This window comes from Leptonotus elevatus, chromosome 3, assembly GCF_054856555.1.
Source record: "Leptonotus elevatus isolate MCC_2025b chromosome 3, RoL_Lele_1.0, whole genome shotgun sequence".
NCBI lineage: Eukaryota > Metazoa > Chordata > Actinopteri > Syngnathiformes > Syngnathidae > Leptonotus > Leptonotus elevatus.
This window is the reverse complement of record NC_141241.1, coordinates 5704830-5727544: the sequence shown is the minus strand read 5'-3', so window position 1 is coordinate 5727544 and position 22715 is coordinate 5704830. Positions and strand designations below refer to the sequence as shown.

At 40.9% G+C, this 22715-nt stretch overlaps 1 protein-coding gene across 1 annotated transcript in view; it reads left to right on the top strand.

Moving 5' to 3' along the window:
* Positions 1 to 4387: 4387 nt before the first annotated feature.
* Positions 4388 to 22715, top strand: part of gpc5a (glypican 5a) — a 95197-nt gene continuing 76869 nt past the window's right edge. The window contains exons 1-2 of the mRNA XM_086070486.1: positions 4388 to 4714; positions 6978 to 7139. Of these exons, the coding sequence (XP_085926612.1) occupies positions 4432 to 4714; positions 6978 to 7139 (445 nt within the window). The 5' untranslated portion in view covers positions 4388 to 4431. The remainder of the gene's footprint in view (positions 4715 to 6977; positions 7140 to 22715) is intronic.

Below are 22715 nucleotides of genomic sequence, written 5' to 3'. Positions count from 1 at the left end.
CATTCTGGGCAATCAATAATAATAACAAAAAACAACACATCCGCTTTTTAAAGGAAACAAAACACAAAATATGATTCTTTAAATCGATTCATTAAAATGTGCTGTTTAGGTGTATATATATATAAAAATACATTTAATTGAGCGTTACATCTTGTCAGGTGCAGAGCCCAGACTTTTCTGCAACTCTCAACTATTCTTCCGTTCGTGAAATGATTTTCATGGTATTATTGTCGCCATTCAAGCCATCGGCTTGGTCTGTCAAGAGAGCAGCAAGAAGAAAACAATATTTTGATAGGAAAAACATTGCCATTCTCAATTTTGAGTGGCTGTAGGCTAATTGTTAATTTTATAGACATATTAAATTGAAGTTAAAGATTTTTCAGACAACACTGACAAAGACGTTTGGAATATGACAAATGAACAAAAAAACTGACTGTTTTAATGGTGAATATTAAAATGAAAATGTCATTCCACCTAACTTTTTTTTTTTTTTAACCAGGAGCACCGTGGCCCCTAAGATGATACTTTATGGGGGAAAGTACAAATTTTAGGGGCACACATTGTAAATTAAATGCCAAAGCAAATATTAATTCCACTCATTTTCACTATAATGGGCTGACGTATGGAGCAGAAGTTTGTCTGCAAAATAAATAAATACTATCAATAATATTAATTAATTTTTTTTTTTAATCTGTAAATATACTGATTAGACTGGCGTGAGTCAGTCTAAAATTGTAGGGTCAAAATGCCACCATCTGGAGCCCGTTCGTCGAATGGTTGAAATTTTGAATTGTTTTAATCAATTTTTAAAAGAAAGTGAATGTAAATATGTATTAAATTAAAATTCTGCTTTTTAATGATTCATGAAGTCTACTAAAAGTAAATTACTTCGTTTTCCTATTTAGCCTTAGTTTTGGAGAAATACCTCAAATGAATCTCAGGAAATTAAGTAAATTAATGTATTATTCTCACTACGAGTAAACGTAGCAACAGGTCAATTATTCGATGCACAGCTCTGCTCTGCGTTATCGTTAATTTAGCTAAAAATAAATAAATAATAATAATAATTATTAAAATTAAAAGAATAAACTTAAAAAACAAAAACATAGTTCCACTTCAAGCGCCATTGAGATTGTCCGATGCTGCAGATGATCAATCTCATTAATGAAATCCCATTTAGGTTAAATTAAACATGCAAGCTCAGTCGGGTTGTTTTCCTTTATTATGCTTGGAAGTTCAAATGTGAATATAAAGTAGAGCCTTTTTCTCTCGTGGGTGCCCAAATGCTTTTCCGAGATGAAATGCTGTGGGCTCGAAGCGACGCTTTCGGAAGTCCCGTAGTTGATGTATGCAAATGTGGGGAGAGTTGGGGGTTGTAGCTACATATTTACGTTCAGTGGGAGCCGCCCTTCATTCACCCACATGGTTACCAACTGGTCGCCTTCGCGCCACTTTCCTGCGCCCGCAATCTTCTTCAAGCGGCGCATCGCGGCCGCACATTCACTCGCCATCGGCGCGAGTCACGTCTCGTCCTTCGTTTTTTTCGCCGCGGGTTCCAAAACTTTGGCGAATTGTTGCGCGTTTATTCCGCTTTCGTCGGCCGCAGCGGGAGTGCACGCCAGTCCGAGCAAGTAGCGAAGATGGTGGATTTCGGCTGGTGAGTGTCTGTCGAGCGCATGTTTATCAGCGAGGAAGTCTGCTTTAGGCTGTTTTTAAGTCTTTGGGTAGTGATGGGAAATGTTATGCCGGCGTGTACCGCGTGCATTTGACCAACGTGGTGGTTGAAAAAAGCAAAGCGTTTGGCGCAAATTATGTTTTGGCGACGAAAACAGTGTAACATGAGGCGCATGGCAGCCCCCTCAGCTTCCACCATTGAGGGAATGAGGGAGATTTGAAAAGCCGTCCCGAGCTTTCGTCGCTGCGCTTTCGCAACTAGTTCAAACTGCTAACCACACGGTGGGAACTGAGTTTAATACAAAGGTAGCGGTTTAATACTTTTTAAACGCAAGTGCTGAAAAAAATGTGGCGAATCGGCTGGTCAATTTCGAGTGCAGTGGTGTGTGAGTTAAAGTGCCCCCAGAACAAAGCAGTAGCACATGGGGCAGGCTTAAGGCCGCGCGCTTTAGCATGCTAGCTTAGCAGCCTTATTTCACCCCAATACGATTACAACTCAACTTGTTTCAACCCAAAGTGTAGACAATGAAACAGACATCTTGTTGTTTATTGCAACCGTCACTGCAGAGAAGACAAATTGTAGATTTTTTAATTAAATGGGCGTGTTTGTTGTTGGGCTAGTTAAGGCTAACGTGTAGCATCACATTTCGTAATATCGCCAAAACATGACTTTTAAAAGCTCCAACTGTTTGGTTATCAAACTAACTCACCCCTGTTTGACACCAGCTAAGATAAATGTCACTAAAAGACAACCCCGCTCAAGATGCGAGCGGCACGCTTTGCCATGTTTTCGTCGTGCTAACACCAGCTAGCCGCGGCTAAGTTAACCTCCTCCAACAAGCGCAGCACGCAGCTGCCCGTTCTTCGCTGTGACGGCGGGGCTTTTTTTTGTGTTGTAAAGGGGTTCGAAATCACAACACGCGCGACAGACTCCTCGAATGAGACAACACACGGCCACACTTCACGGGGTACGTTCGGGTGGCGTCAGTTGAGAGCTATTTACGCTAAGGTTGGCGCACTTCTCGGCGCCATGTTAAAGACTGTGGGGGAGGGGTGGACAGCCCTCCCCGCGCACGCGCTCCCATGGAGCAAAAAAAAACACAAAAAACGCCGCTCATACACTCTTAAAACTGTTTGTGGCATGACTTATTATTAGAAATTACCTTGTTGAGCATTTGTACCTGTTGCAGAAGCAATCCTCACATATCTTCTGTTTTCTCCTTCCAGGTCCACTCTGGAGTGGAAGCAACACAACCGCGAGTTCATTTCAACCAGCACTGGTCAGTCTGTGTATTGTCAAAGTGCTTACAGTGCAGGTAGTTCTATGCAATACCTACTGCAGTGGAGGCACTTAAAGCAATATGCAGACGCGTGTGTACAATCCCCCCTCATCTTGCATGTGTCTTTTGCAGAACTGTCTTTGTGCTAAGGTGCATCTAGTGCAGATAGTGAAATAGACTAGCACCTACTGCCCTAAGTGCTCCTTCTGGCATAAGGGGCTGTGATATGCGCCACAAGACCAATCCTAATTTCTAATTGGGCTCAAATTCAGTCTTGCAGTTCACTGCTAGTTTTGCATAGTTGCACTACAAGAATAGATGAGTTGTGCAAATCTATGCAAAACTGATGGTGGCCTGCTTGCTCTCCACCTGTTTGGGTCTTTTTGGTTTTTGGATGTGGCATCCCCGCAATCTTAACTCCATAATAAATGCTTTCTTGTACCGAGTGCAATGGCAGACATCTTTTCTAGGTAACCTCATAATGTTCCACGGGTTCAGCAGTACTAAAGTGCTTATAGTGCAGGTAGTGCTTTTTTCCTATCTACTGCAATGTGAGCACTTGACGTATTTCTAACTAACAGACTCATTTGGATGCGTGCGTGTCCAGCCATCCTAAATCATGCTCATCATCACTTGGGTCAGTTTTGCTGGTTTGCATTCAGCTTTAACTAGTGTTTGCTGTGCAAATCCATGCAAAACTGACTAGGTGGATGAAATATCGCTTGAGATTTTGTGAGAGTCTAACCATATTTGGGTATGTATGCATATTAACACGATTAACGCGCGCGGTGCAGATTTGTGGAGGAGTCCCTTTTTGTGCAGGTGGGGATTAGTAGCAATGCTATATATTTTGAGGTATTGCACTTGTCCCGGCCTGTATAAGAAAGAGGATATGGTCAAACAGACCTTCACTGTGACCAAAGTGCTCCTCATTAAATTTGTATTATGTAATGTTGTGATGTGACCTTGTACAACCTGACAGAAATGTAATTCTTCAATGTTGATTTTTGGATTTGTGCTCATTTGAATAAAAAGTAGTTTAAATGGCTTTGTTTTGTGTTGGCTTTGTCATTACTAGCGTAATTGTCAGAGTTCGGTATAATAGGATTAACCATGTTTTCTTATTAATAGTTGAGAGTTTAAAATGACCAAAATGTTTTTTTTCCTAGTAGCTCTTAACGATTTAGTTGTATAGTTGCGTACGGTGCTTACCAAGTCTAATTGGAAAATGTACATCTCATTGTATACATAATACTTAATACTTCTAAATGTGGCCTTGAGTTTTGATTCGATATTTTGCAAACCACTTGTTTAAAAAAAAAAAATGTAGTTGCACCATTTGTCCAGTAGATGGTGACATCGCCCTGTAGGCCATTACAGAGCCGAACAGGTAACAGGAACCGCCTCTGCCAACTTGTGTTGCATGCTTTTTTTGGAGACAGGCCACTCATACCGCTGTAACTTCGTATCTGACTGGATGCAAGCCCTCTTCCATCGGTTCCTTGACGTTACCCCCGCAAAGCTGCCATGTAGTTGCGGCTCACCTGAGCGGACAGCAACACTTTTTAACAGCTTTTGGATTGCATGCAAAACAAGCTCTTCGGCGAAGTACTCAACGATGTGGACGAGCTGCTCTTTTCTGCTGGCGTGCTTGTGCGCCACTTGTTCTGGGAACCCGCAAAAATGCGAAGAAGTGCGCAAAGTTTTTCAGCTTCAACAAATCGGCCCGAACCAGATGCTGCCTTTGAGTCCAAGGCCAGGTATGTGGGATCTTTATGGACTCGGCTAATGCGCTTTTGAGTGAGCCATTCAAACTCGCTACCTTGTTTAAATGTGGTTGTACAATTTCAATGCCGCAAAGCCAAATACTAGCGTTTTTGACACAGGCGGCATTGTTGCCGTCAACCTGTCATTTTGTAATGTTAAAAGCTGTTTTAATGCGCCTCGGGTTTAAGCACATTATAATCTTGAGTTATGGATATGTATCAATATTATGCTCCGTCTGTCTATAGCTATCTGTGTGACTAAATGATCAACATTAAACGTTCATTGAACATATGATTTAAAAAAAAATTAAAAGAAGTGTTTTCCCTCCATATGAGTGTCCTTAAACATCGACACAAAGTTTAAAGCATATATTGTTGGAACTGTTACTTTTTGATGTGAGTAAACACGTGTGAGGCTTCAGTCAAAGTTTCCTTTAAATTCGTGATGAAATTTAAAATATGAACTGAAAATAAAAGCTGACTTGCAGTGTAGAGTTTACATGTTGACTAACAACTTGCTCCTTCCAAATGCTGCTATGTTTTAGTAGCACATTAAAATGTCAGAACAAGCCGCAAACCTCCATTTCAAATTTGGCTTCTGAATTTGCAGAATTGCAGCCTTTAATTAATCACTTTACAGGCGTCATTTGGTGACTTCTGTGGCATTACCAACTTTCGCTAAAATTCATAAAAACTTCACCTACACTTTGCCTTGGCGAAGACAATTGCAATTTGAAACATGGAAGATATAAAACATTTTCACCACGAGTCCATCTAATATCAGCTATCCTCAAAAAATGCAGAGGATTATCTATAAGTAAGAGCTGGTCAAAAATAAGTGCCATAAATTCCAAGAATCCAAGTCTGAGGCTTCCCGCCAGATTATGAAAGGTCAGCTATAAGATTTTTTTTTCCCCCTCATGTGTCCAAAATAATCTTGTGTGTGTTGTTTGAAATGTCTGCGTAGTGTGTAACAAAGCAAGATGGGTGAGCACTGATTGCATGTTGTTGTGGAACGAGTTGAAATTCCTCCACGTGTGCCATCACATCATGTTGAACCTCACAAGGAGTTGATGGTGCCTTTGGTCGAATCTCTCGACCCTGTCTCAACATGCCCGAGGACCATTCGCAAGGTTTCGGCTTGCTTTCAAGATGTTCCAGTTGTCCTGTAAGGGCGCACTGCAGATTGTTGACATTTTGGTTGGAGTGGAAATAATCAAGATGTTTGGGTTTTCGTGCTCCAGTCAAGTCGTTACCACTTGTGTATTGCCCAAAAAAGAAAAGAAAAAGCATGAGCATTCCTCTACATCACATTATGTTCTTTAAGGGGAAGCTAAATATGGTATTCTGGTTAATATTGTGTTAGTGGAATATGAGTAAAGCAGCAAAATCCAGCCGTTTGTATCCATGTCAGGGGGCGGCCATTTTGCCACTTGCCGACGACCGAAGATGACATCAATGTTGCTCAGGTCTCACGTAACAACCAATCACAGTTTAGCTTAAAATAAACAGGCGAGCTGATGGATAAAAATGGCTGGATTTTGCTTCGTAACTCATATTCCACAAATTAAGATATAGTAAACTTTACACCCATAATGTGTGGATCATTTAAAACATAATGGCTCACAAAAAGTTAAGGATATTAGACTTTGGATTAAAATTTTGAGATAAAGCTAAAATAAACTCTAATCCTTTTTCTGGTGAACTCAATTTGACCTTCTCTAAACTGTTTACTTTATGTGTCCATCATGTCCAATGAACTGTAACGAACTAAGTGTGTTCCGCTGTTGCTATTTCTGTTTAGCACTCTTATGTCCGACTGTTAGTAAACGCAACACAGGTCTTGCGGGAGGGGGAGGGACGTTACGTGCGGGATGGTTGCGTGCGTTTTTTGGCTTTTTTTTTTTCTGCTAGCCCCTCATGAGTTGGTGTCTGTTTTCCGGCGTCGGCGACGGCCAACAGTAGCGTTTGTTAAAATAAATAAAAGGGTGAAATTTGCTGGTGGCGTTCTTGCAAGACGTTTTGCACAACTTGCTGTTTAACAAGGAGATAAAGACGAGTCAAAATTCAAAAAGAAGTGTTTAATTTCCAAGAACATCCGTTTTTATGGCCTTCCGTGACACCTGCAGTCGTTTTGTGTCTGTGCTGTCTCACAATAAATAGCTCAACACATCGTTTACTGGCCAATTTGAATGAATATGTATTTTTTCTCTATAGTTGGATTCTGATACATATGTTTATGTTTGAAAACTCCCAGGCTCAGATCTTCAAGTATGCAGGTCTAAAAGCCAGACCTGCTGCACCAAAAAGATGGAGGAGAGGTACCAAATAGCGGCGCGCAGGGACATCGAAAACCTCCTTCAGACCTCCAGCTCCAGTCTGAAATTTCTCATCTCGCGCAACTTGGCCGCTTTTCAAGGTAAGACTCAGCGCCGGTCAGACACCGATTCCCGCGGAGGCATTTTGAGGTGTTAAATGGAGGCGATGTGGGTGTTTTGAAAAGCAGAGTGTCAGTGTGAATGTGTGTGCACTGAGGCGCCTCTTCAAAGCAAACAAGAGCATCTGTCCTCCTTCCACAACGACCAGAACACTCTGATGTGGAGATCAGACGGGTCGTCTGCTTCTGAAAGAGGCCCAGGAGGCCTTCACTTGCACTGTGTCCAAGTTAAACCGTATTGCACTGCTCAGGCAGCTCGCACGTCTCGCACCAGTCGGCATGGGTTACACTTTTGTTGGGTTTGTTTCCGGAAACGGCTTCTTATTAGAACAATGCAATCATCAGGCTTCGTACGGATGCTTAAAAACCTTGAAAATGCTTGGATTTTAAAGGTTTGAAAAATGCTTGAAAATTGGGTGAAGTGCTTGTAAATGCTTGGAAGTGTTCATCATATTTCTCGGCAGTCTGAGTCAATATAGGCTAATAATAAACATAAAATAAGTGATCTGTTGGCTTTGCACGCGCTTTTACGTTCATGCGTCACGTGACATTGTCGCCCCCAAGAGGTCAGTAGTGCATCGGAGGATGTCCTTGAACATTGGCTGGAAAACGAAAAAAAAAAAAAATACAGACTTTTGATAAAACGTGGACCAAATCAGTGTGTAGCCTGCTGCAAAGTATGCAAAAAGAAAATTCCGCTTTTCGCAATGGGAAAGTTCTCGAGTCATATAAAAGGTAAAAAATAAATAAATAAATATATATATATATATATATATATATATATATATATATATATATATGTATATATATAAGAAAAAAAAAGAGAAATGATGATGACATTTCCGAATGAACAATACTGAGCTCTTATTAAAAAAAAAAGAAAAAAAGAAACGAAAGAAAAAAATAAAATTAAAATAAATAAATAAAAGGTACGCCATAGCTGCTAGCCCTACAAATTAACTAAACGTTAGCTAGGATTTGTTTGCTATTTTTTTTGGTACATGCTACACTTAAATTGCGAGATGTCTATCAGCGCTAGATTACATGATAATCACGGAAAGTTATTACGGGCTATGAAAGGAAAAAAGCGAGAATTATAATGTTAAGAACTTCCCTCAACTAAAAATCGAAGCTCAGCTAACGTTAGCGCATAATATGCCTAAAGTAAACACTAGGGGTGTAACGGTATACGTGGGTGTATCAATACGTTTCGGTACGGTATGTTCGATTTGGTCCACTTATTGATTAGCGGGAGCTGACGTGCCGCGGAAACAAAGCTAGTAGGGCGAGTTTTCAAACGGACGCTATTGAGTGTCGCACACGCTAGCCAGCACGCCAGTAGCCATGATAAATTGCGTGGATGAATGGCACAACAGTGTTACGACAAACACAAACAAGCCAGAGCTCACACTGGTTTTCACCTTTTGATGAGTGCTGGAAAAAGTGGAAAATGAAAGTCCTTAAAAAGGGCTTAAATTTGACCTTCGAAAAGGTTTACGAACCCTGCTAGGGTGCTACCTTACTAAGAGTTGTATCCAAATGTTTCCATGTCAAAGATAATAGTGCTCACTTCTTAATTTATACATTTAAGTCGTTTGGACATACATTCCTTGCTCTCAATCCTCCTAATTTCCAGGCAACAACCTTCCTCTGTGTGAAAGGTCCTGCCGCCCCTGTGAGAGGTTCTCCCACTTATCCTGATACCTCTCATATGACGAGACACAAGGTTAGGACTTAAATGAGCAGCTCCAGACAGGCAAGACATATCATTAAGCCAATTTACTTTTAACAGTGTCTCTCCGTTTTTTTTTTTTTTTAAACATACAGTTATCGTCCTTTTTAAATTTAAATGATTTATAACAGAGCCAGGCTTGATCGCAGTGTTTTAGTCGTGGTTTTGTCAAGAAAAGGGAGCCTTGTTTTTATTGTGGTGTCGCTACTTGGGGAAGTAAAGTTCAGCCAAGACGTTCATAATTTTCGAAAGCAAAATACAACGTTTGACATCTTGGTGCATTGTTTGGAAAATATTTTTGGGATAGTAGTAAATGCTATATTTGGGGCAGTATTTAGATGAATTCTTATTCGCGGCTCCATGAGATAAACTCCAAAATAGACTCCAGAGCCGACGCTCACTGATGATTATCTTACCATGCATTGGCTTTATAGTCATCGTCAGGCTTTATTTTGTTGATAGAAAACAAAATCCCCTGCTATCACCAGCTGAGTTCTTATACAAACCTCTTTTAATCCCACTCACACTCTTGTTTATTTACCGGAAAAAAGTTTCAATGTGCCGACAGGCGTCTTACGCTGGCATGGCAGCGCATGTTCGCTCACTGCCAAACCAAACTGAAGTTCCCTGTCAACATCGACTCTCAACAAACACCGGCAGCTGCTTCCATCAGCGCTGCAAGACAGCAGCTGACCCAGATGGTGTCAAGACAACTAACTGTTCTGTGATGAAAGGTTTAGCATCCAGTTTCTTCTTCGTCGGAAGTATATTAGCACGGCAAGATTTTTTTTGCCATTTTATTAAATTCATTCAATATGAGTCAAGTGTTTGTTATTAGCACGTTAGCATTGTGAGACTTTCTAAGCCTTTGTCACAAAGTTGCATGGACAACATTGTATGGGAAGCGCTGAGGGACCAAAATCTTAAAGTGGGGCAAAAGCTTCTTTTTTTTTCTTTTTTTTCTAGCAGTGTGTAAACATAAAAGAAATGCAAGTCAAGTACTCAACAACGCTTAATTGATGTAAGCTTCTTATTCACGTGTAAGTATTGTGTTTGTTTAAGCTGTCAAACAGTTCAATATGTGATTAAAAAGATCTCCTCCGCTCTCCGACTGACATATTTTCAGAGCAAGTTACAGAGCAGAAATAATAATTAATAATTTTCTTACCAACATTGTTGCTGCGAACACACAAACAGTGAGCGGTGCATATACAGGAGGAGTGATGAGTTAAAAAGGGGAGTTAAGGCTAATTAAGCACAATTAAGCGTCTTCAAATGACAAAAAAAATTAGAAGAATGCATGAGATAAAACGAAAAACGTGCTCATAAAACCTTGAACGGAAGCTTTTTAAAAAGTGCTCAATACGTTAAACCTTAAAGGGCAACAGTAAGCACATGAGCTGCTAATTACAAGCGGCGCTTCAAAGCGCGGCGGCCCATCTTGTCGCAGCGCTTCATTAAATTTTCCTCATTTCTTCAGAGCAACTTGCCACGACGTCTTACTATCAAGTCGTCTCACAGCGACAAACATACATCTAGCCGACTGGGAGGGTAAAAATGAAAAGATGAAGACCAAGTAGTAGTTGGCCTTTGAGCTTCTTCCCAGCGTATTACTTTATCTCCTCTCGTCTTCTGTCTGAAAGTCTCCCCGGATGGAATAATGTTTTCATATGCTGGTTTTGAGGTCTGTGCGCAACGCGTGCGCGCATACACACAGACGCACACAAACACACACACACACCACGCACCCTGCTGAGCCTCGCTTCAAGAAAAGACCCTTTTTCTCCATCCTCTGCAGTTTTGTCTTCCTTCCATGACAACCAAACTGTTCCATCTCAGCTCCATGCCAGGCAGGGGGCAAATAAAACTTGGAGACATAAACCACTGTGAGTCAGCTGTGAAGATCACGGGGACCCGTTCTAAGGAATGTTCTTATAAAGTTGTCAATTTGACCTTTTTGCATCCTTTGTGTGAGGCCTTAAAGGAAGAGAGGGGTCTTTGGGAACTGCTTACCAAGCAGCACTGGTAGCAATTAAATTAAAAAAACAAAAATTGGTCCACACAAAATTTATCAAAGCTAATTGTTAAACCATAACCGTGACACCCGTAACCACGTTAGTCCACTTCCGTGGCAGGTGCGTCCGCCAGCAACAAATGTGCGCTGAAGTGGCCAAACATAGTTCAAGTGTCGATTTTACATGGAGCAATATACAAAAACTAGAAACATTTCCGCGGAAATTTTGAATGGGACTGCTGACTCTTGCGAGGTGGAAAGACGCATGTAGTACTTGTAGCAATTAGTAGTAGGACTTTTAGTAGTAGCAAGTACTTGTAGTTTGTAGTAATTTTAGTAGTAGTCAAATGGCCAAGATGGCCGCCGACCCGGGTGGGCGAGGGGGAGAGAGAGTCCTTGGCGTACCTAATTAATTGGCCAAGATGGCCGCCGCCCTGGGTGAGCGGAGTGGCGAGAATCTTGGCCGTACCTAATCAATTGGCCAAAATGGCCGCCGGCCTGGGCGAAAAAATGGCCAAGGTTTGGGGTCGCTTTAAATTATAAAAGGACAAAAATAAAGTTGTAATTACTGCAAAGTGGAGCTTGAGGACTTGAGGTGATGGGATTTTTAAAATGTATTATTATTCATTAGCCACTGTAATACATCGGACCATCACTCGTTAGAACGGATATGATATTATATTGCTCCATATTCGTTAGTCATGCTTGGCCAAAGACAAATCGGCCATGCCAAACATTTTACCGTTTTATTGACACTGCCCGTCCGAAAGGTATTCATTTAACAAAGGTTACTAGATGTGAACTTTCATGGCGTCTTGCAATTGGTGTTATAATCATAATTATGTGTCTTTGCTTACTGACCCTGAATGGGACCTGCAAACAAAAAAGCTTTCTGTTGAGAGGGATATGAAGCTGTTTTACTTGTTGCAGATAAAAAAATTAGCACTGCTAATAATAATAATAATAATTTAAAAAAAAACTCGCATTATATGGATTTTATTCTGTTTAACTGTTTTGGCTAAGACTCTCCTTTACCGCCAACATGTTTTGGGTGCAAAAGGTTGGTGGGAGGTGCTTCAGTGAATGGACTCGCAGACGAAGGCCGAGGAATGTCTTCATCCAGTGTTTGGTTTTGTTTGCAGCACTTGCCACACTCGCTGCCTTTTTATTTTTAGCGCGGGCCAAACCATGGACAAAAATATATCATATAGATTAGAAACCTTACCACCACAGACAAAAGCTTATGATTGAAAACAATGAGAACTATTTCAATGTTGCAATATTTTAGTTTAGGTTTGAGCAGCGATAAAATTATATCTCCACATTCGCAAGCAAAACAAGAGCATTTTGTACTAAGATGCCCTTGACGTTGAGCAGGAAGTGGGGCAAAAAATCTCTTTCCACGCGGTTTGCTGACGTAAAATGTTACGACTTTAGATGTAACTAGTTTCTTCGCATTTTTTTACAAATCTAGAAAAGCAAAAGGGTTGTCAAACTAATTTTAGCTCAGGGGCCACATGGAGCAAAATCTATTCTTAAGTGGGCCAGACCATTAAAATCATGGTAGAACTTAAAAACATTTTGGGGTCAATTATGTGCAGATTTTCACGATATGTGCGTCGGCCCGGTCCCTATGCCCCGCGAATAGTGGGGGTCAACTGTAAATATATTGTCCAAAAAGAAAAAGAAAAAAGGTGAATCAAATAATATAACTTGCTTTTTGGTCCCCTCTGTATCCTAAATCTGAGGATTTCTTATAGCGCATCAGACATAACATAAACACATTTTGTATTATATTATTAACATCTTCTCTTATGGCAAATCTCTAAAAGTAAGCAAAACATTTTGAAATGCTACCAGTACTACTAATTAATCATAATAATCATGATAATCATGTACAGTATCTTGTAATTTATTTATCAGGCGGATGTGGCGCTCCGACCAGCCCTGCGCCACAGCAGCTATAGTGTCGTATCATAGTTTTCCTTCCAGTAAAAGGTCCACGTCGGGCACAAATTGGCTCCTTGCTTGAGACTCGGAAATCGTCTGGCTTCTCTTATAGGCGTCTTATAAAGGATCTTTTGTGCTGAGAATGGAAATTCACATCCACTTTTAAGAGAACCGGGACTGCTCATTTCGGAGCGAAATTTTTACTCTAGTTCTTCTTATTTACTGGACTGATAGCAATTTGATGGTTTGAAAAAGAAAACCGAATGAATGACACCTTTTGAAACCGTAGTGTCAGACATGTTGCGTTGGTGTTTAGCGGTTAGCAAATTAGCATCACAGTTGTTTGGCTCTGGGTTAGATTTTTCTTCTCTACTCCCCGTTTTGGCGTGTTCTGTCATAGCTGTCAAGATTTGCCAAACAAATCATAAGTGACTCACACTTTATTTTTATTTTTTATTTTTTTTTATTAAAGAGCTCAGTATTGTTCATTCGGAAATGTCATCATCATTGCTCTATTTATTTTTTTAAATTTTTATTTTATTATTATTTTTGTTTTTATATATATATATATATATATATATATATATATATTTTTTTTTTTTTTGTATGTGCGTGCGTGCGTGTGTGTGTGCGTGCGTGTATTTGTTAGCTCAACAAAAACCTATTAGAAAAAATCCCATACCGTTCACTTAAACCGAACACCGCCGTCAGGAGACACTTTTCATTCTAAGGAACCAAAGCAACATGAATTTGTTGATCACAGAAGTTTATCATGAGGTTAATGTTTAAATGGATTGCTATAAAACCTTGATGATTTTATAGCACCACAATACAAGTAGGAATAAGAGTTGACTAAAGAGCAGAATATTATATGGAGTATTTTGAAAATGTTGAGGGCTGGCCGGATTGGTTTGAAAATCCAGGTTTGACTCGCAGCTGCCCTCCACTTTTTTTTTTGTGCGGGACCTTTCTATTGGCCGTCTCCTTTTGTTGCCACAACTTCCAAGCAGAGTGTGCGTGTACATGCGCATGTGTGCGCCCCATCCAAAGCGGGGGCCTCCTCAAGATTCCCACATGAATTTGGGCTCTGCTTTGTGGACAGTTGATCCAGGGGAGGACAGAGAGCGAAGAAGAATGAGCGACTGATGGAGAGAAGGTTTGGGAGGATGCCAGATCCTATTGAAAGTCTTTGCACAGCGTTTGAAGTCCGAGGATGAGGATTTAGTGGGAAACGGGATTAGTCAGAGTCAATAGCCTTCAACAATCCGGCCGTTCGGGGTGCTTCAGAGAAACAAACTCGGCGGCGGAAGCACGACTCTGCTTTCCCTCCGTCTTCCAGCCACTTTTCTAATCACGTTGCTTAATGACATGTGGTCATGTTTTTTTATTTGCTTGTGTGCAAGAGCTTGTCGTGCAGCTCAGATTACATTTTGCGTCACCACAGAAATCCCAAGCATGCAAATTGTACAGTAGCTCTATATTGAATTCCCATGAATAACCCTGAAATGCCGAAGATCCTTTCGGTGTGATATCAAAAAAAAGTCTCTGAGAGGGTGTGTGTTTTTACTAATCTGTTGAGGGGATTTTATATTTACAAAAAAATTGCCATTCATTACAAAACATGATGTTGACTGATTAGATTCCAAATTTGGGAAAAATATATTTATTACTAAAGCTAAAAACTGGGTCATGAAAAGGGCTATCGAACAGGTATAATACTAATAACTAATAAGAAAGGAGTCAACCCGGGAATATTAAAACAAAATATAAATATAAAATAAAAAAAACTCAAACTTACAACCAGAAAGCAGAATCTATATGGAAGCAAGACAGAATGCGCAACGCTAACGGGGATAAAGGAATGACGCAGCAATTTTCTGGTGTGTTCGAGAGGCTTAATGCTGCATTCGAGGATGGTCGGAAGTCGGACTTTCCCGACTTCCAAAAAGGAAGTGTGTACAGGAACGCCCCCTTGAACTCAGAAATCCCACTTGCGAAGTCGTAAAAAAAAAAAAAAACTACCCCGACTTCACTGACGTCACTCGACAATGGCGACCCCTTTGGAAACACAGACCGTGAATGGTAAAACACAATTCACTCGAGTATTTGAGTATTTGAGTATTTGACATAACTCCACGTAACACAACATATGGGACAGTATGTCGCTATCTCCCTTGCATGAAATTATACGGTGAACTACTGAACTGTATGAAATGCTTTTAAAACAAGATAAAAACAATAGATGAAGCAAAATTGCAGACAAGTTTGCTCGAGGTCAAAATAAAAAAAACTATTTATCTCTATCTGCCATTTTGGTTGTTTACTTTCGCCTTGAACGCTTGCAGATCGGAACTGGGAAAAACTAACTCGGATAAATCCGACTTCTGACCATCCTCGAATGCAGCATAAGACTGGGAGTTGATTTCAATTGCAGCCAGGTGTGCACTGACCTGCTCAACTTCTCACTGCGAGTCTACGGAAATAGACACCGCAATGAACAGACACCGACTATTAAGTACCTTATGCGCATGCGTGAGAAGTAATAACCCCCCCATTCCATCGGTGGCGGTCCTCATTGTTTGACAATATAAAAATGTAAACAATGCATACTGTTATCTATTTCCCCCACGATATGCTCCCACGCGAAGCAGACTCTCAGGCTCTTTACGGAGTATTGTGTAATATAAGTAAATTCTACTTAGTACTTCCAATTGCTTTTCCATGTCTTACTATATCTTGGCTTTCATCACTTTATCAACATACCCTTTAACCAGAGGTGACAAAAATCCAGGTCCAGACAGTAAAAATCCTGCCATAGTTTGGCTTTAGCCCCTTGTGCTAGCTAGCCAGTTAGCTAGCTAGCTAAGTAGCAGGTAAAAGAGCACTCGGGGAGCTAGCTCGGAAGGTTGCTAGCTTAGGGTGATCAAACGACCTCTTTTGGGAGGACAGACCGATTTCTTAGGTCCTTTTCGGGCAGGACCTCTGAGGCTAAAGCCAAACCGAAGCAGGGTTTTTACTTTCTGGACCTGGATTTGCCACCTCTGCCTTTTAAATGGTAATGTAATACAATGACAGTCTCTCTTGAACCATAGTGACGAATCCATCTTCTCAATCATGCGCTAGGTGCTAGCTAACAGCCAATCAGAGTGATCAAATGCAACGACGGTCCGACGCCGATTCGGCTCCGGCGGAGAGTAGCGTCTTAACTGACATGCTTTGGACTGATCTACATCAAGGGTTTTAGATAAAGATACTTTTATAAACATTTCTCTTAGCTGGCTGACTCATGACTCCTCTGTCCACTAATGTCAAAGCTGCCACTTCTAAGCTTTTACTGCATCCAAGTACTACCACACACACACATAGTGTGCACACATTCACAAACTCTACAATATGCACTTTATTGCCACCCACTTCATGCTTGGTGATGAGGTCTAAAATTACACACACTTGTCAGCGTTTTACATAGTTTGTCCCCCGTGGGTGCGTTTGAAATGGAGATTTATAGCCGCCGGTGCTTGTCTTTAGGCCATTTTCTAAATGAGATGATGCAGCTTGCTCCTAAACCATAACTGGATTTTTTATGACATGTTTTATGCCCCTTTTAGAGATTTACAGAGTTATGTGGAGTAGCGCAGAATAATTTGTCAGTTTCATGTTTTGTGCACTCGAGTAGACAGAGTTCCTAAAAAAAATGTTTGCAAGAGGATGGCAATCAATGAGCCGGCCACGCAAACGACTTCATTTGGTGGTTTTGGTTCTAAAACCCAAGCCCATTAGAAACGAGCGTTCTTAAAATAAGTCCGGTGTAACTCTCGTACATCACATAGAAAATAACTTTATTTCATTTACTGAGGAGAATGCTTCTCTCTCTCTCTCTCTCTCTCTCTCTCTCTCTCTCTCTCTCTCTCTCTCTCTCTCTCTCTCTCTCTCTCTCTCTCTCTCTCTCTCTCTCTCTCTCTCTCTCTCTCTCTCTCTCCAGAACTTTTTTCCAGTTGTGATTCCGAAATGGCTTCTTCTGAGTTTGAAGGAAGTATTTCCTGCATAAGGAAGGAATCTCCAAGGATTAGTCTGTAGAGAAATCTTAAACACAGCAACAAACAAGCCTTGTGTGTCAACGCTTCCCCCCCCCCCCCCCTCATCCTGTCCGCTGACATGGCACACATAATGGCATAATTGTCCCGCTTATCTTCAACATGCTGGCATGAGATTGAGTTTGTCAATCTTTACAGCTAGAAAATAACTACTGTCAACCCTTGACCCCCTTTTCATTAGCCCACTGGATTAACTCTATTTGTCATGTTGAAATTTTTAGACGTCACCTCCCCATTTGTTTGTTCCTTGGAGTTCTCTTGAGTAGAATTATGCAAATATACTTTTCCCATAAGGAGTGTGGGTGTCAAGGGGTTAAACACTTTTTTTCAGAGGGTGCTTTGTTGTTTTGTGGGCCGCCCTGACCCACCCTCCAGCAATTGGAGGGACTCTGGTTTACCTCCTGGTTCCCCCTCAGTCTTGTGAAATGATCCTACTCCCGATTTGATGACGAGTTAGAGCGACATTTTCCAAACACTGAACCTTTTTCTGTCACTGTGCCTACTGACTAAAGTTGCGGATTAACTGATTGTCATGCCTCTTTCCTGGATTTAAATGCGTTTACACTCAGGGCTGATGTCACTTCTGTTGGCCGCTTATTCCATTTTGTGTGTGGCGTAAATGCAGCGTAACAGCTAAAATGCAGCTTCACCGTGTTTGCTTTGAATTCTGAGCTCATCAGATTGGGCTACACAATTGAGAGAAGCGCAATGATTGGTGTATTGTTTTCAGCAGTACCATTCCAAGTCAACAAAGGGCGAAAGGGTCTACAGTTTGAAACGCACACTGCCATCACGTAGACCTAAAATCTGAGATGTCAAGTCTTTTTTTTTTTTGTCTTTCTGTAGTCTTAGTATAGTACATTTTAGAGCTGTAACAAACAAATCCTATCGATTATTTGATTAATTCAATTGGGGAATGGTCAAAGATCTTTATTTTATCTACATTTTTAATCTTGAACTGTATCTTAACCTGTTGGTATTAAGTTCAGTAGAATACTTAGTGTCATACAGTGTGCTGGTCTTATTACACAAATCCTTCCTGGTTCCGCCAGTGCTGTTTTACAGTTTTCTAAGGTGTCACAGGAAGCGCACTCGATATCGTCGCACACAACCACCGCTGAAAATTAATGAAATGATTTTTCCCTCTTTGCAAGGGGCTTCGATAAAATACTCAATGCTGCAAATGTCAGATCAGTGGCCTAGTGGTAGAGTGTCGGGTTGTGGGTTCAATCCCCGGCCGGGTCATACCAAAGACTATAAAAAATGGGACCCATTGCGCATGCTTGACACTTAAGGGTTGGAACTGGAAGGTTAGATCACCAAATGATTCCCGAGCGCGGCCCCTTGCTGCTGCTGCTCACCGCTCCCTCAGGGGATGGAGAAGGAATTTGGCCCCACTTAGGTAGGAGTGACAATCAGCGGTACTTTTACTTTATATGTCCAAACTCTGACCCCGTGTTTCTTCACATACAAGACGTTTGACCCGCACGCACAAGGCACACAAGCTCACACACATGTCTTCAACAAGAAGCTCTTGTGTCCCACTTTATTGACCCTCTCTGCTTCTTTTCCTCAACGGCAATATTAAAGGGTACGTTCACAGCCGAGCTCGGTGCTCTTTGAAGTGTTGGAAGAGCTGCAACAGATCCTCAAATATTGACTCGTAAGCCTCGTGGAAGATGAGAGCAGCAGGGGTGGAAAGATGGAGAGCGAAAGGGCAGAGGCTGATAGAGGGAGGAGGACGTGTTGTTTTGTTGTTGTTCAGGCGAGTCTATTCAAAAGCCTGAATTTATTCTTATCAGTGGCAAATATATGTTAGTGTTATGTATGAGGAAGTACACAGATATATAAAGCCTGAGTTTGAGATGGAATTTTTTTTTTTCTCAAATTGATCCATCCACTTCTTCCTGTCCTGGTAAAGTCAAGAGTCGTAGCACACGCGTGTGAAACATCAGTTCAGGCTATGAAACAATACCATCTTTATTAAACCTGAAGGGAAAATAAAGTATTACAGGGCTCATCTTGAGGGGGGGTAAACAGATAATCCACCCGCCTGGATGAATGTTTTTTTACGTAGCTCAACCAGATTTGGACTATTCTGCTTCATGTTCCGACTCCCCCTTCCTCCTTCAAACATGCTTGCACATGTCCCAACACAAACAAATACACCACACAGACCGGCCGCTGTCCTTTTTTTGGGGGGTTTGTTTGTAGATCAGCGCTCGCAGGTAGACTTGAGCTCAGCTCTCTCACATACGCTTTCTGTTTCATGTTACCTGCAAGGACGTGCCAACTTGCCTATCGTGCGTACGCTCTATTTCCTTATCGGCTTCCTTGTCCACTTTCCGTCATAGCTGTCATCTTTATGCAGGTCAAGTTGGCCAGATCCCTTTTTTTTAGCAGCAGTTGTATTTAAAGAAAAAAACGTACAAATATTTATTATGAAATATAAGTGCTCGTAGTTCGGTGCATTAGTGGTTAAGCTACCTTGAAGCTCCGAAGGTTCTGGGTTGGAATCTTGGCAACGTCCTTCCTCTGTGGAGTATGTCCTCCCCTTGTTTGTGTGGGTTCTCACCAGTTTCTTTGGCTTCCTCCCACATTCCAACAAGCTGCTTGTTAGGGTAAATAAAGACTCTTAAATTGGCAAAGCCAACCAACCTTTCACTGTGAATGGTTGTTTCTTATGTGTCCTGGTTGGTTGGTATTGTTTGACAAATAACTTTTGGACAGTGTCAATTGAAAGGGACAAATATCCTTTTGTGCAACGTTTTTGATGCTTATTAGTGACGGAAACATTAGGCATTGTGAACCACTTGCGATCTCTCTCTCTCTCTCTCTCTCTCTCTCTCTCTCTCTCTCTCTCTCTCTCTCTCTCTCTCTCTCTCTCTCTCTCTCTCTCTCTCTCTCTCTCTCTATATATATCTATATATATATATCTATATATATATATCTATATATATATATATCTATATATATATATATCTATATATATATATCTATATATATATATATATATCTATATATATATATCTATATATATATATATCTATATATATATATATCTATATATATATATATCTATATATATATATCTATATATATATATATCTATATATATATCTATATATATATAGATATATATAGATATATATCTATATAGTATATGGAGTAAAAAATACATCAATTACGATATTGCATTTCCCATCACCATTAGAAAATGAAGCTTCATGAACCACTTGTGATACTTTTAACTCCTCTTGGTGGTGCTCTTGCTTCTAAGATGCAGTCAAAATGTTATAATTTTCCATTGCACTGCCCTTATTTTTAAACCAAGAGCACCAACTAGAGGAGTAAAAAAAAATATCGCAAGTGGTTCATGAAGCTTCATTTTCCCGTCACTAATGCTTATGTGATATCTTGTCATATAGCTGTAAACTGTGTTCTGCCGTTTGTTGCAATAGCGATCAATTATTATTATTTTTTTCTTGTGTTGTTTGATCTTAACGAACTTGCATCTACGTTAAAATATCACAGTGACCTTACAAAGAATGTATTCGGATAAAGGAAAGAAGTATTTGTTAGCACATGACTGGAGTGAAGTCGAAGTATTTTTTTTACTACTTTTCAGTGCCAACTGCCAGAAGTCTCAACCTTTAGTGTAACTCATCACCAGATTAGCTCACACTGTCACAGTTAACGAGATCATTCCTACTTAAAAAAAGAGTGCATCATTTGTGGGAGGCGGGAAGAAAACGCGATCAAATGTGAAAGCCTTTTAGACATAGATCAAAGCGCTACGTTACTTGAATCCCACTGAAAGCGTCATTTAATTGGGATCTAAAAGCCAAAGGGTCCGGATGACGGCTGGTCATTCTCAAACTTTGGAAGATGTTGTAGTGTTTACAACATTATGTATTAACTCTAATGTACACCATGACAGTTGAATTTCAACATCATTTATTTTGATGATCAAAGCAGCTGTAATGAAGAGATTTTGTCTCGGTCGCTGGGAGGAGAAAGTCATCTAGACTTTTCTCCCTTTAGCTCAAAAAAAAAGAAAAAAAAAAGAAAAAAAACCTAGCACAGGTTTTCCTCACAATTCTCCTTTTCGCAGCCTTTTGAGTATGACGGTCGTCAGGCTTGCCTGCAGGCCTTGCTGCTGGCCAAGGCCTCCATGTGAGATATTTTCTTGTCGGGCTTAAAATATTATCAAAAACACGGTATGAGTTTGTGTGTTCAGACTTGCTCGGCTTTGCAGAATTTTTACTCGGGTTATTAATCATGCCCTTTTATGTTTGTCTGGATGATGAAGGACTGAATGACAAGATTTCGTTTTGAGTTTAGACACCGAGATAAAACACAAGCAAATTTGTTTGCCACAAATATATTTATGTAGCTTGACGGGTGATATTCATTAGTTCCACAGTCTCGCGTGTTTACCTCTACCCGGGGCTCGTGCTGGAATCCCTGTGGGATCCCTCATTACTCTGATGGCTCTGCCTCATACACCCGCGGCCTGTAATAATCTCAAACGGTATTTCATGAGCACATTTTTCTCTGCTGTTGTGGTTCACTGGTGGGTTCACTTCCCACTCTGTTTGTTCTCGATATAATGTACTGTACAGTGATTCATTTGCAACCTGTTGTGTCGGGTGCCTTTCGCACAAAGTCACCTGAGATTGGCTCAAGGCCCCCGCAACCCTGAACAAAATGAGTGATATATAACATGGATGGAACGTTTATTCACAGAGGACGTGCAAAGACTTCTGTACAGCTTCGGCTGTTTCTAATCTTACCTGTTTGAGACAATGTGCCTGCAGGCATGTCAGACTCCTTCATCACCCCCTCATCATAATGTCTCAATGCGCTTCCCCAACCACAATTCTCACAGCTCCGGGCCTTCACCCGGATGATTGCCTCGCAGCTCATGATCAGCACATGATGTCAGAGTGGCCGTGGCTTAGGTATTAGCTGCAAAGGGGGGAAAAAAAATAACCGCAAAAAGTGTCAGAGGGATAAAGGTGACATTGTAGTAAACGTTGTTTACTACATCCTCATTTAGCATGCGTATTGTGATATTTGTTTTGTGGTTAATTACCAACGAATTAGTAAAAAATTATTTATTTATAAATTTTTTCTCCGAGAGAGCTCAGTATTGTTCATTCGGTAATTTTACCGATTTGACATGTCATCATCATTGCTCTCTATTTTATTTTTTATTTTTTATTTTTTATTTTAATTTTTTTCCGTGGGTGAGTATGTGCATGTGCATGTGCGTGTGTGTGTGTGCGTGCGTGTGAGTGTGTACTCATTAGTTCACCTAAAACCTATTAAAAATCCCATACCGTTCACCTAAACCGAATACTTCAGAATCCAGCTAGAGTCGTGAGGTTGTCAGGAGACCCGAGGAAGGATCAAAGAAAAGAAAGGAAAGTGAAATCCAGCACCGACCAGACATTACCTACTACCCACCGGGTTACCAAACAGAGTCTTTCACCAACCCCAGAAACATCTCAATTCCAACAAATTAGGGAGACCTCAAGAGACCAAAGGAGAGACTGAGGAAAGGAAGGAATGAGATGAGGAGTGAGATCCACAGACATCAGCCTCCACCGATTCAACGACCAGAGGAAGAGGCAGATTGTGTTTGAATTTCGATAGATGCTGGTGTGGTGGATCTGGCATGCATGAAAACCTTCACCAAAGAGGGGCGCCGTCGACCCCGGCCAGGACAGAGCAAGCACAACTCCCATGGGCCCCCCAGGCCG